At 42.9% G+C, this 13,015-nt stretch overlaps 1 protein-coding gene across 1 annotated transcript in view; it reads left to right on the top strand.

The window, feature by feature from the left end:
* Positions 1–2,237: 2,237 nt before the first annotated feature.
* LOC308676102 (fms-related tyrosine kinase 3 ligand-like) overlaps positions 2,238–13,015 on the top strand; it is a 29,047-nt gene continuing 18,269 nt past the window's right edge. Inside the window, 2 exon segments of the mRNA XM_081341829.1 lie at positions 2,238–2,714; positions 10,005–10,105. Coding sequence (XP_081197955.1) covers positions 10,070–10,105 — 36 coding nt within the window. The 5' untranslated portion in view covers positions 2,238–2,714; positions 10,005–10,069.

Raw genomic sequence — 13,015 nt, forward strand, 5'->3', positions numbered from 1 at the left:
TAACAACAAGGGAAATAGTTTTCCAGATCAATTTCAGCATTTAGAAAATCAAATCCTTTGGCACATGCAGACTTCTTCAAACTGGTGTATTTTGAAGGCTGAAAGGGGGCACTCAAGGCAATTATGCCAATACTGTAGTCTATATTTTAGTAATTGATTTCAATAGTTTTAATACTCTTTTTTGGTCACTATATTTTCCCCTCACTTTTTTGAGCACCACAGAGATTATAGGTAGTTCTTGACTGACAACCATTCTGTTCGAAGTTACAACGGCACTGAAGAAAGCGACTTATGACCGGTTTTCGCACTTATCACTGTTGCAACATCCCCATGGTCACATGATCAAAATTCAGGTGCTTGGCAACTGGCATGTACTTTTGACAGTTACACTGTGATCACCATTTGTAACCTTCCCAGCCAACTTCTGACAAGCGAAGTCAAGGGGGGAAGCAGATTCACTTAACAACCACACAGAGAACACCAAGGACCCCTCCATTTTTAAAGTACCACACTAAGTTTGTGATGTGTTTGGCCTTCTGCAGTGATCATGAAGTCAAGAAAACTCAGATGGGCACTAATATTACCCTGTCCATAGCTCAATGTCACTGGAAGAAATCCAGAAGGATCCCAGACATTCATTTGCACCCAGGTTTATTAACTACTGTCTAAACGTCCATGGGTTTGTACAACGATACAAGGTAAAAGGTAAAGGTTCCCCCGCACATGCATGCTAGTCGTTTCCAACTCTAGGGGCCGGTGCTCATCTCCGTTTCAAAGCCGAAGAGCCAGTGCTTGTCCGAGGACGTCTCCGTGGTCATGTGGCCGGCATGACTAGATGCCAAAGGCGCACGGAACGCTGTTACCTTCCCACCGTAGTGGTCCCTATTTTTCTACTTGCATTTTTACATGCTTTCGAACTGCTAGGTTGGCAGAAGCTGGGACGAGTAACAGGCGCTCACTCTGTTACGCGGCACTCGGGATTCAACCCGCCAAACTGCCGACCATCTGATCGACAAGCTCAGCATCCTAACCCACTGAGCCATGACGTCCCACAACGATATGAAAGGAGTGCTGAAACCTTTGAAATCAATTAATAAAATATAGACTACCAGTAATGCCATAATTGTCTAGGCTGCCCTTTTTTCCAGCCTTCAGAATGCACCAGTTTGAGGAAGTCTGCACACACCAAACGATTCGATTTTACAAACGTTTAAACCGGTCTAGAAAACTACTTTCCTAATATGGATTTAATAGGGATTTTCTGGATCACACCTGATCCTCCACCCACTGGCATGTGCGGACCAGGCTTCCCTAAGCCCTCACCCTGCAGGTCTCGCTCCATCCCAAACCTTTGGCCCCAACTTCCACCCAGATTTTTTTGACTGTCTGGATGCCCTTCCAAACCCCAGGCTTCCCCCGGGGGAGACCTGCGGTGCAAGATCGGAGCGAAGACGCAGCCAGGCCGAATCCTTGCGACACTGCCTGCGATGACCTACACCCTCCCCCACCCACCCACCCCCAGGTTCAACGACGGGTCGTTGAGGTCAAGATGGACTCCCACGAGAACCTTTTCGGCGCGAAGGCAATGGGTAAAAAGAAGCCGTGGGACCCTCAAATCCCTTGCTTGAAGGCTTGGCAGGGCGGAAAGCTGCGCCCTTTCCAAGGAGATCAAAGAGCCGCGCCCCCCCCCCAGCCTGGGAAAGAAGCGTCTGGGAATCCTAAGGACTGAAGCGCAAGAATACTCGAGGTGGACTAGCGGCTTGCAAAGTCCTCTTAAGGAGAACGGAATCCAGAAGAACAGCAGAAGCCGCTCGATCGCCCGGCCCGCTATAATTTGTAACCTCTGATCTCCTGCGGGGGTGGGTGGGGGGGGTTTGGGGGGTTGGGAGGGGGGCGGTGGAGCTCCGGACGGCTCCCGACCTTCGCTCCTTCCGACGTGACCTAAAAACATATTTATTTGAACAAGCCGGCCTGGTCTGATGGGTTTAGGGGTATTTTAACGCTTTGTATTAATCTATTGAATTGGGCTGTTGTATTTAATATTTCTTTTAATTTTTATATATTGTATTTTATTGTATTGCCCTGTACACCGCCCTGAGTCCTTCGGGAGAAGGGCGGTATAAAAATTAAATAAATAAATAATCCGAGCTTTTCGCTCGGATTCCCGAGCTGTTGGTGGCGTCGGAGGAGGAGGAGGAGGAGGAGGAGGAAGAGGGAAAGGGGTTGCGCTCTCCACGACCTTCGGAACGCGCGCCGGGGCTGAGAACGCCGATCCTTTTTGGGAGGCTGATGGTGGATCCCTGGATCGGGTCGCCCACCCACCCACCCTCCCCACTCACCCCCCGCTTTCTGCGCAAAGATATCAGCCGCCCTGGGCTCAAAGGCGAGCAGCTGCCGGGTGGGCGGGCTCCTCCCCCATCCGAGTAACTTTCGCTTTCACACGCCGCTGCATGCAAGCAAACTCCTGCGCCTTTTTTTTTTACTGTATTCTTTTTCCCCCTTTCGCCCGACGTAACTCACCTGTCGGCACAGCTGGCAACTCTCCTGCAGCGCCACCTCCGCCGGCGAGGAAGAGGGAGGGGTCGGCACCGAACAACGTCACCTCCACCCACCCACCCAGCCAGCCAGCCCTCTCCGCCCGACCCCAAAACAGCTACTGCCGTCCAGGGACCGCGGCGCGGTTCCTGTACCTGCCCGCCTCGCATCTCTACAAGGTAGGAAATTGGCTCTTGCTAGACGGAAGGTTCAAACCGACCGACCAACCCCACCCCGCCCCGTTCTCTGGAAGAAGGGGGAAAGCAGCGGGGGGGGGCTAGCTCCACTTTCGTTTTGGGACAGGTGGTGGGGGAAGCCTTCCGGGTGGGTCCTAACTAGGATGGCGGGCGGGGTGGGGTGTAGGGGTGGGGTGGGGTGGGGGGCTTGGCTTCGGGGGCTCTTTCCCCATAAGCTCGATGAGCGTTGGAGCTGAGGGGCTTGGACGCGTGCGGCACTTCCTCTGCCGGCTTGGTTTAGCCCTCTCCCAACCCCAACTCGGGAATTCGGAGTTGTCTGCAGGCCAACTACTACTGTACCTGCTGTTTTGGGGGACTGGAGGCTAAAACGGTGGCTGGAATTGGGTATGTGTAGTTTAAGGAAGAGAAGGGTGAAGGGTGACACGATAGCAGTGTTCCAATATCTCAGGGGCTGCCACAAAGAAGAGGGCAGTCAAGCTATTCTCCAAAGCGCCTGAAAGCAGGACAAGAAGCAACGGATGGAAACTAGTCAAGGAGAGAAGCAACCTAGAACTAAGGAGAAACTTCCTGACAGTTAGAACAATTAACCAGTGGAACAACCTGCCTCCAGAAGTGGTGAATGCTCCAACACTGGAAGTTTTTAAGAAGAGACTGGACAGCCACTTGTCTGAAATGGTATAGGGTTTCCTGCCTGAGCAGGGGGTTGGACTAGATGACCTCCAAGGTGTCGTCTTCTTCTTCTTCTTCTTCTTCTTCTTCTTCTTCTTCTTCTTCTTCTTCTTCTTCTTCTTCTTCTTCTTCTTCTTCTTCTTCTTCTTCTTCTTCTTCTTCTTCTTCTTCTTCTTCTTCTTCTTCTTCTTCTTCTTCTTCTTCTTCTTCTTCTTCTTCTTCTTCTTCTTCTTCTTCTTCTTCTTCTTCTTCTTCTTCTTCTTCTTCTTCTTCTTCTTCTTCTTCTTCTTCTTTTTCTTTTTCTTTTTCTTTTTCTTTTTCTTTTTCTTTTTCTTTTTCTTTTTCTTCTTCTTCATTATTATTATTATTATTATTATTATTATTATTATTATTATTATTATTATTATTATTATTATTATTAGCAGGGCGGCTGAACGTGGGGACGAGGGGATGGGGGTTTAGCTTAATAGAACCTCCCTAGTTAGGTGTTTATGGAGATTCTCAGTCCTCCAGGCCGCGGGGTTGTCCCCGTAGGTGCTTTTTCAGGAGGTGACTGGACTTTCCTTGTTTTTCTTTGAAGGCTTTTTCCGCTTCTCCTCCTCCGAGAAGCTTCTTCAGCTCTGACTGGATGGATAGTGGATCGTTCTTGGGTGCTTCTTGGATGAGAAGCAAAAGAGGGACAAGGAAGTCCAGTTGCCTTCTGAAAAAAGCACCTTTGGGACTCCGTGGTTAGGGGCTGATAATCATGACTTCTGAGAACTGGTCTCCTGGTGAACTTCCTGGGCTCCTAAGGGCGCTTGGGCTGGTATCTGTGATGGGGTTGAGCCCCCATTTTTAAGGGGTTCTGGATGGAGCGTCCTCATGTGGCTGCAGATACTGGAGAGGAGCTTCGGATGGACAGCTCCGTTTTCCAGTCAAGTGGAATCCTGCGGCAGCCCTATTTTTTTTGCCTTCTCCGGTGCTTTAGTGTGTGTGTGTGTGTGTGTGTGTGTGTGTGAATTTTTACATAATGAAACAGAACTTTTCCTGATACAGGTAGTCCTCGACTTATAACAGTTCACTTAGTGTTCATTCAAAGTATCAACACTGGAAAAAAGTGACTAATGACCATTTTTCACATTTTACAACCATTGCAGCATCCCCGTGGTTACGTGATCAAAAGTCGGATGCTTGTCAACTGACTCGTACTTATGACAATTGCAGAGTCCGGGGGGTGTGTGTCAAGTAATCCCCTTTTGTGACCTTTTGACAAGCAAAGTCAATGGGAAAGCCAGATTTACTTAACAACCGTGTTATTAACTTGATGACTGCAGTGATTCACTTAACAACTGTGGCAAGAAAGGTCATAAAATAGGCAAAACTCACTTAACAGCTCTCCACTTAGCAACATAAATCTTGGGCTCAACTGTGGTCATACGTCCGGGACTACGTGTACTTAAGCTGTAGTGATGCTCCACTTCCTACAGAGCAGAAAAAATTGGGGTGTGTATGTGTATCTCAGCAAGCCATCTAAGGATGAGGAAAGGTGATTAGAAATCTAACGGTGTCTGTTCCTCCCCCACATCCTTTCTGTGCTAAATCTTTGCAAGGCAAGAAGAACACAATTTTGCAAAGCTCCTCAAGGCACAGTGCAAGTGAAAGGGGTAGGAAGAATTTCCCTTCTTCCCCCCCACCCCCTTATTTATATGAAGCTCTTGAAAAACAAACATCAAAAGCAGCCAACCCATAAGGTACAGCAAAGAAAAAATTCCCCTCTGCCAACGAAAGTGTGATTGAAATGACTTTGGACATATACATCGCAGTAATATTTGATTAATGCGGTTGATATCTTGAATGATAAATGTGTGAACAGATGTAATGAGACTGCATATCACGTAAACAGTATAAACTGCCAGTGTGTAATCGGAAAAGTTCTTTGTAATTGACATTATTTGGACGTGGAAACTGCTTTGGTGGTTTGTGTAGAGTCAAAGCTAGTTTAATAAGAGCTTCAGAAGGGATTTGGGGTTTTTCCTAGCTATTTAAAAGCAACCCCTTTTATGTTTTGGTTTGGAGACAGAATCCTCCATTTATTGATGCTAAGTCAAAGAACGAACCTCGGTTGGTCTTGAAAAATGAACCGGATCAAGATACATTGTGGAGTGGAGGAGATGGATTGATTATATTCAGAATAAATATGGGACTAAAAAGTTTCACTTAGCATTTGAATAAGTAGTGGATATATATGATGTATAACTAGCTTGTAGTTATTTTACTGAGAGTTAAAGTGCGATAGAACTTAATATTTTATTGTTTGCATATTTTAGATTATGTTTGTTTGTATTTTTATACCCTGTATTTAGCTCTGGGAAGTCGGGGGGAGGGGAGGGGAGGGCTGGGGAGAGGGGAGGGGGAGGGGGGTGTATTCAAAAATGTATTGTAAAACCTTTCAATAAAAAAAATAATGAACCGGATCAGACCTGGAAAAGACCAGGAACAAAACCCCAGGATAACAGGGTAGAATAGAAACTGGGGCAGTGATACGGGGCGGAAGATGGGGGCGAGAAGAAGAGAACTTTTTCCCCCCTTATTTATATGAAGGTTTTGAAAAACAAACTGCGCTGCTGTCTCAGCTGACCCATAAGATACAGCCAAAAAAATTCCCTTTCCCAGCGAAAGTGTGATTGAAATTACCTTCTGACATATTACTTTTTAAGCAGTGCGCTGCAGCTGCCAAAAAAGCCAACACAGTGCTAGGCTGCATTAACAGAGGGATAGAATCAAGATCACGTGAAGTGTTAATACCACTTTACAATGCCTTGGTAAGGCCACACTTGGAATACTACATCCAGTTTTGGTCACCACGATGTAAAAAAGATGTTGAGATTCTAGAAAGAGTACAGAGAAGAGCAACAAAGATAATTAGTGGGCTGGGGGCTAAAACATATAAGGAACGGTTGCTGGAATTGGGTATGTGTAGTTTAATGAAGAGAAGGGTGAGGAGTGACATGATAGCAGTGTTCCAATATCTCAGGGGCTGCCACAAAGAAGAGGGAGCCAGGCTGTTCTCCAGAGCACCTGAAGGCAGGACAAGAAGCAATGGATGGAAACTAATCAAGGAGAGAAGCAACCTAGAACTAAGGAGAAACTTCCTGACAGTTAGACCAACTAACCAGTGGAATAACCTACCTCCAGAAGTGGTGAATGCTCCAACACTGGAAGTTTTTAAGAAGAGACTGGACAGCCATTTGTCCGAAATGGTATAGGGTTTCCTGCCTGAGCAGGGGGTTGGAGTAGATGACCTCCAAGGTCCCTCCCAATTTTATTATTATTGTTGTTGTTATTTACATTGCAGTAATATTTGTTTAATGTGGTTGATATCATGAATGATAAGCAGTTTAGAAAACTGGTGAACGTGTGCCTAATGTTATCGGGAGACCATTTGAAAGGTAGGATTTCTTTATAATACATTTTTCAGAATCTTCCAGCTCAATGCAATGTGATGCTCCGTATGCCTGGAGCCCAAGGAAGTAAAGAAAATAAAAACCACTGTTAAAATTAAGATTTAGTGTGGGGAATTTTGGGAGTTGAGAAACACTGCCCTGTTTTTTGCGATCTTCTAAAAATGAAATAGTTTCACTTTACTTTTTATTCACTTAGAAATAATATACTTTGCTGTTAATAATCTATTACCTTCTCATATTTTATGATCATTTAATGTCCTAGCTGTAATGAATCATCAAGTAAAATGTTTCTGTGACACACAGTGTTCTTTATTTTTTGTTTTTCAATTGTCGCTGCAGAGTTTCTCTTAGCACCATCTGAGTTCCCTGCTGAACCTTATTTTCCCCTCCTTTTTTAAAAAAAAGTGTTCAGTAAAAATGGGAAAGGTGGCATCCTTCAAAATAAAACACCAGCCCAACATCATCTTCTAAGAATTCCCGTGGCCCCCTAATGGGTTTTACTTGCTTTTCAGAAAATAAAAATGATGGTTGGATGCAATGCAGTGTAAATGTGCCCATTAACCCCTTGCCAAAAAAAAAATTAAAGGTGAAGGGGGCATTTGGAAATCTCCTGGGGAAGATTCTGGTAAATTTGGGGATTAGTTTTTGTGAGAGCTCTTATAATTTGCTCTTATAATTTTAAATTGGTTCTCCAGCCTCTTGGCTTTCTTGCAGGTTTTGTGTGCAGAAAGTTTCATGTTGAATCCCTGAAATCTCTAGTAAAGGAACTGCTGGTAGATATCCTGTTCAGACATTTCTTGAACAACTTGGAGAAATTTGTGCAGTAGATAGCATTGGACTAGAATGATCACTGTTTCTCAACCTTGGCAACTTTAAGATATGTAGACTTCAACTCCCACAAATCCCCAGCCAGCCAAGCTGGCTAGGGAATTATGGGAATTGAAGTCCACACATCTTAAAGCTAGGTGCCACCGGTCAAAGAATGCCGACTGGTGGCCCCCAGGGGGAGGGCGTTCTCTGTGGGCGCGCCGGATTTATGGAACCATCTTCCGGCCGAGCTCCGGATGGCGCCTGACCTCCGCTCCTTCCGGCGCGATCTCAAAACCTACCTTTTTGAACAAGCTGGCCTGGCCTGATGGGATGGGGTTGGGTTTTATAAATTGGTTTTAACTTTTAATGTGTATTAATTTATTCATGGGCATTGTTTAATCGTTTTTAATTTTTGTATCTTGTTTTTTAATATGTATTGCCCTGTTCACCGCCCTGAGTTCTTCGGGAGAAGGGCGGTATACAAATTAAATAAATAAATAAATAAATAAATAAATAAATAAATAAATAAATAAATAGGTAATAAGCAAAGGAAGTTATTCAGGATTCAACAGGCTCATATATTCGGTGGCTCTATTACCCTTCCATGTCTAACCGAGCACCGTATACTCTCTGTGTAGGGTCCTCTGCCCAAAGGGGCATCTTAGCCTCTGCAATTCGACAGGCCAGATCCTTTTAATGTTCTGTAAATCCTTAGAACCTGATTTGCCCCCCCCCCCACTCAAAACTTTGAGAGACTAGAAATGATACATTTGCATGGATCGGCCCCGGACGTTTATTTTTATTTGCTTTTTAATGTTTTACGTTTTAACCAAGTGTGTATTGCAGTTTGTAAAATGATGTTATTGGGAGGCGCCGGGACTTGTCTGAAAGATGGGCAGCTACGTAAATGTTTTAAATAAATAAATAAATTTCAACTATTAGACGTGCATGATATTCTGTGATTTATTAAAAAAAACAACCATACATCGGTTGGGTCATGATGCCTAAAGGGGCAATTGTCTAAGGGTAGGAGCAAGAAGGAATGATGTAGAAGAGGGGTCTTCAAACTTGGCCCTTTTATGACTTGTGGACTTCAACTCCCAGAATTCCTCAGTCAGGCACGCTGGCTGAGGAATTCTGGGAGTTGAAGTCCACAAGTCATAAAAGGGCCAAGTTTGAAGACCCCTGGTGTAGAAGAAGGAAGCATTTAAGTGCTTTAAAATGCCTACTTAGAACGTGTGAGAAAACTCTAGAAGATCCGACATCCAGAAGAGGGAAAAATAACCTCCTTGGTCCTCAATTTATGATCACGGTTGAGCCATTGCTAAGTGAGGCGGTTGTTAAGTGAGTGGCACCTCATTTTTATGCACAGTTGCTAAGTGTATTGCTGCAGTTGTTATGCGAATCCTATAGTCATTAAGCGAATCTGGCTTTGCCCTATTGAATTGGTTTGTCAAAAGCCGGCTGGGAAGGTTATAAATGGTGATCACATGTCCCACATGTCATAAATACATGCCAGTTGTCCAGTGCCCAAATTTTGATCACATGACCACGGGGCCGCTGCAACAGTCATAAGTGTGAAAACCGGTCATAAGTCACTTTTCCCGGTGCTGTCGTAACTTCGAACAGTCATTAAACAAATGGTCGTAAGTTGAGGATTACCTGCACTGTTACCAAGAATAACAACATGGAACTGTCCATACTGTCACCAGTTCAGATTTGGTTTATGCTCTTCGGTTACTTTTGATTGAAATATTGTTGGTTATTCTAACTTGTAAAATTGATCATCTGCAGCAGGTGACAGAGTAAAATCACACGTTTCTTAAAAAATTGGCCCATGCAAAAACCTTTGACATTGAATTGTGGAAAGGAAATTGCATACAGGTTAGTCATCAACGTATGACCCCAGATGAGCCCCAAATTTCTGCTGCTAAGTGAGACATATGTTAAATGAGTTTTGCCACATTTTACAACCTTTCTTACCATAGTTTTTTAAGTCGATCACTGCACTTGTTAAATTAGTCGCACAGTTGTTAAGTGGATCTGGCTTCCCCATTGACTTTGCTTGTCAGAAGGTCGCAAAAGGGGATCACAGGACCCCTGGGCCCTGCAACCGTCGTAAATACGAGTCATTTGCCAAGCATCTGAATTTTTAGGACATGACCTTGGGGATGCTGTAATGGTTGTAAGAGTGAAAAACGGTCATAAGTCACTTTGTCCAGTGCTGTTGTAACTTCAAACGGTCAGTAAATGAACTGTTGTTAGTTGAGGATTACCTGTACTGGCTATTTTTAACTGCACGGTGTCTTTCGCTGCTTAATCTTAATCAATATGCTTTCTTTTATTCCAGAACCTCTTCCCCTCTTTTTAAGGGGGAAACCTCAGCATGCTGGCCACCTACCAAACTACGTGGAGATGAATTGGTGTCCTGGAACTCCAGATTCTTCTGTGGTAAGTCAAATGATATCAGTTGATGTCAGCTGTCTCCCATTGCTTGCCCTTCAGAGGCGGTAAACTACATTTCCCACAATTCCTGGGCAGCAGGGCCAGTGGAATTCTAGGAGCTGTATTCCTTTTTTTAATAATTTTTTTCCATTATTTTTTTCTTAATATAAAATACAAATGAAAATAGACAGTAAGGTAAAGGAAAAAGAAAAAAATAGTGACTTCCAATTTTTTTGGTGCGGCAAATTATATATAAAAAATTATAACCTCCAACTTTTTATTTATATAAGAATAGCATTAGCCATTTCTGTAATAGAAACCTATTTAATCATCAAAACCCAAAGTTAGAATTTCATTCCCCCCCCTCTTTTGAGCAGGAAGTCCAGAAGGGTTTCCAAATGGAAACAAATTTAGATACATTCTTATCCCTAATTAAGACAGTTAATTTTGCCATTTCTACCGATTCCATCGCTTTTTCAATCCATGGAGTTGACATACCTTTCCATTTTTGTGCATATCCAATTCTTGCTGTAGTCAGCACACATAATAACAAAGTGTCAACTTTTTTTCAAGTTCTTTATCCAGTAGTCCTAAAAGAAAAAAATTATTTTTGATTATATATTCATTGTCTGAATCTTGGGGAGCTGTATTCCTGACATATTTGCAGAGTCCCAGCTTCCAAAAAGCTTCTGTATTGCAAACTACTCTTGTACTTTAAAAGGGATTCAGAAAGAAGAGGGAAGTTAAGATTATCAGAACTTTGGAAGTTAAATTGTGGTAAAAAAGAATCCCGGATGTTTAGCCTTAGGAAACAAAAGAACAAAGGAAACAAAGAGATCTTTTGTCTGGAGAAGACGGCCTTAACATGATATGTGCATCTACAGATGTTAATCTGTAGATGCACATATGTTAAGGCCGTCTTCTTGATTTTTTAATCTCATCTCACCTGACAGATACTCCTGATTCTCCTGTATCGTTTCAAAGCTATAAAATTCTCATCCTTTGGTTCTCATTTTCTACCTTTTGCAATCAAGAATCACAACTGGCAATGTTTTCTTACCATCTTGCACACACAGGTGCCCCTAAAAGTGATCAAGGCACATTTCTTTTCCCAGGCTTTTTATCATAACTATTGTTAATACTTTTTTCTCTATTCGATTTTGTATTTTACTTTGGCAAGTTAAACTAGGAAGAAGAGATTCTCAAGACAGAGATTTGTTTCTGTCAAGAAGTGAGAGTCACCTAGTTCAAAGATACAAGGCTAAGCACTCAATAAACCATGAAAAAAGTCTGGGTACAAGAAAGAGTTCCACTTCATTTGGACACTAAACACTCCTGTTTAGAGTGGTTATTTCCTAGTCATAAAGAAGATTTTTAATCTAACTGAGTCCCAATTAGCATCTAAGTAGTTTCTGCTGAGACAGAACAAAAAAGCTAGATAGAATAAAATAAATATTAATCAACTAATCCAGCTCCCACACGTTCCTCAAGTTTTATTAACTGTGAACGGGACATTCTAATATAGAACAACGTAATCTAATAAAGCCACTGAATAAATAAATAAACTAACATATAGGCAACTCATCTAGTTTAACCCTCAGAGGATATGCTCTTTTTTTTTGGCAGATTTGGAATTTTAAGAAGGTTTGTTTTAAGTAGCTTCTCTTGACTGGGTTCATACATCGTGCTAAGTCATAGTTCACTTACGTTATTAAGGAAACCACAGCTATGCAAAGTCCAAGCCAAGGAAACCACATTGTCACTTAACATAATATGCAATTTAACTATTTCATGGACATTTGCTGGATTTACATGTTAAACCTAGTCATAAGGTGTTGAATTAATGTGAGTATCCAGCCAAAAGTAGTCTATAATCATGATTCAGCTTAGTATTAATATGGCTGACATGACTAATAACAAACTGACTAAAATAGACTAGGATTGAAAACCATTGTTGAGCATCACAATTTCTAAACCCAATAGTGTATTAAACCACTTTAGATCTCCTTTTAGTCGGGAGAAAGTGGCAACGAAAAATATAAATAAAGCATGAAAGTCCTTTTTCTGAAAAAAACATATAGTGATATAACAATTCATTACCATCAGTTTATCAATATGGCAACTCTGCAAGTTATTTAGGCTAGTCTTGGGCTTAGCTAACTTTAATTCTAAGACTTAGAATTAGCTAACTCTAATTCTAAGGCTAGGCTAGTAACTTCCATACCTGAGTAATATTTGAACTCAGGACCGTTCAAGAGATTTATTTATTTATTTATTGATGGGATTTATATCCCGCCCTATCTCCCGAAGGACTCAGGGCGGCTAACAACAAAACATATAATAAGTACAGAAATCAAGATAAAAATGAAATTGAGAACATCAGTGCAATAAATTAAAATTAGGGAATTTTAAAAAATGAATTAAAAATACTAAATATAAATTAATTAAAATGCCTGTCAGTCTAGGTCAGCCTGGTGGAACAGGTGTGTTTTGAGGCCGCGGCGAAAGGATTGGAGGTTTTGGGCCATCCGAAGCTCAGGGGGGAGCTGATTCCATAGGGCTGGCGCTCCCACAGAGAAGGCTCTCCCCCTGGGGGTCGCCAGCCGACATTGCCTAGCTGACGGTACCCTGAGGAAGCCTTCTCTGTGTGAGCGTACTGGACGATGGGAATTTGTTCCCGGCAGCAGATGGTCCTGCAAGTATCCCGGACCTAAGCCATGTAGGGCTTTAAAGGTAAGTACCAGCACCTTAAATCTCACCCGGAGGGCAACTGGTAGCCAATGCAGCTCACGCAGGAGGGGTGTAATATGGGAGTATCGGGGAGCTCCCATCACAACCCGTGCAGCTGCATTCTGCACCAGCTGAAGCCTCCGGGTGGTCTTCAAGGGCAGCCCCATGTAGAGAGCATTACAGTAA

The sequence above is a fragment of the Vipera berus genome, assembly GCF_964194415.1.
Source record: "Vipera berus genome assembly, chromosome: W".
In the NCBI taxonomy this organism is placed as follows: Eukaryota; Metazoa; Chordata; class Lepidosauria; order Squamata; family Viperidae; genus Vipera; species Vipera berus.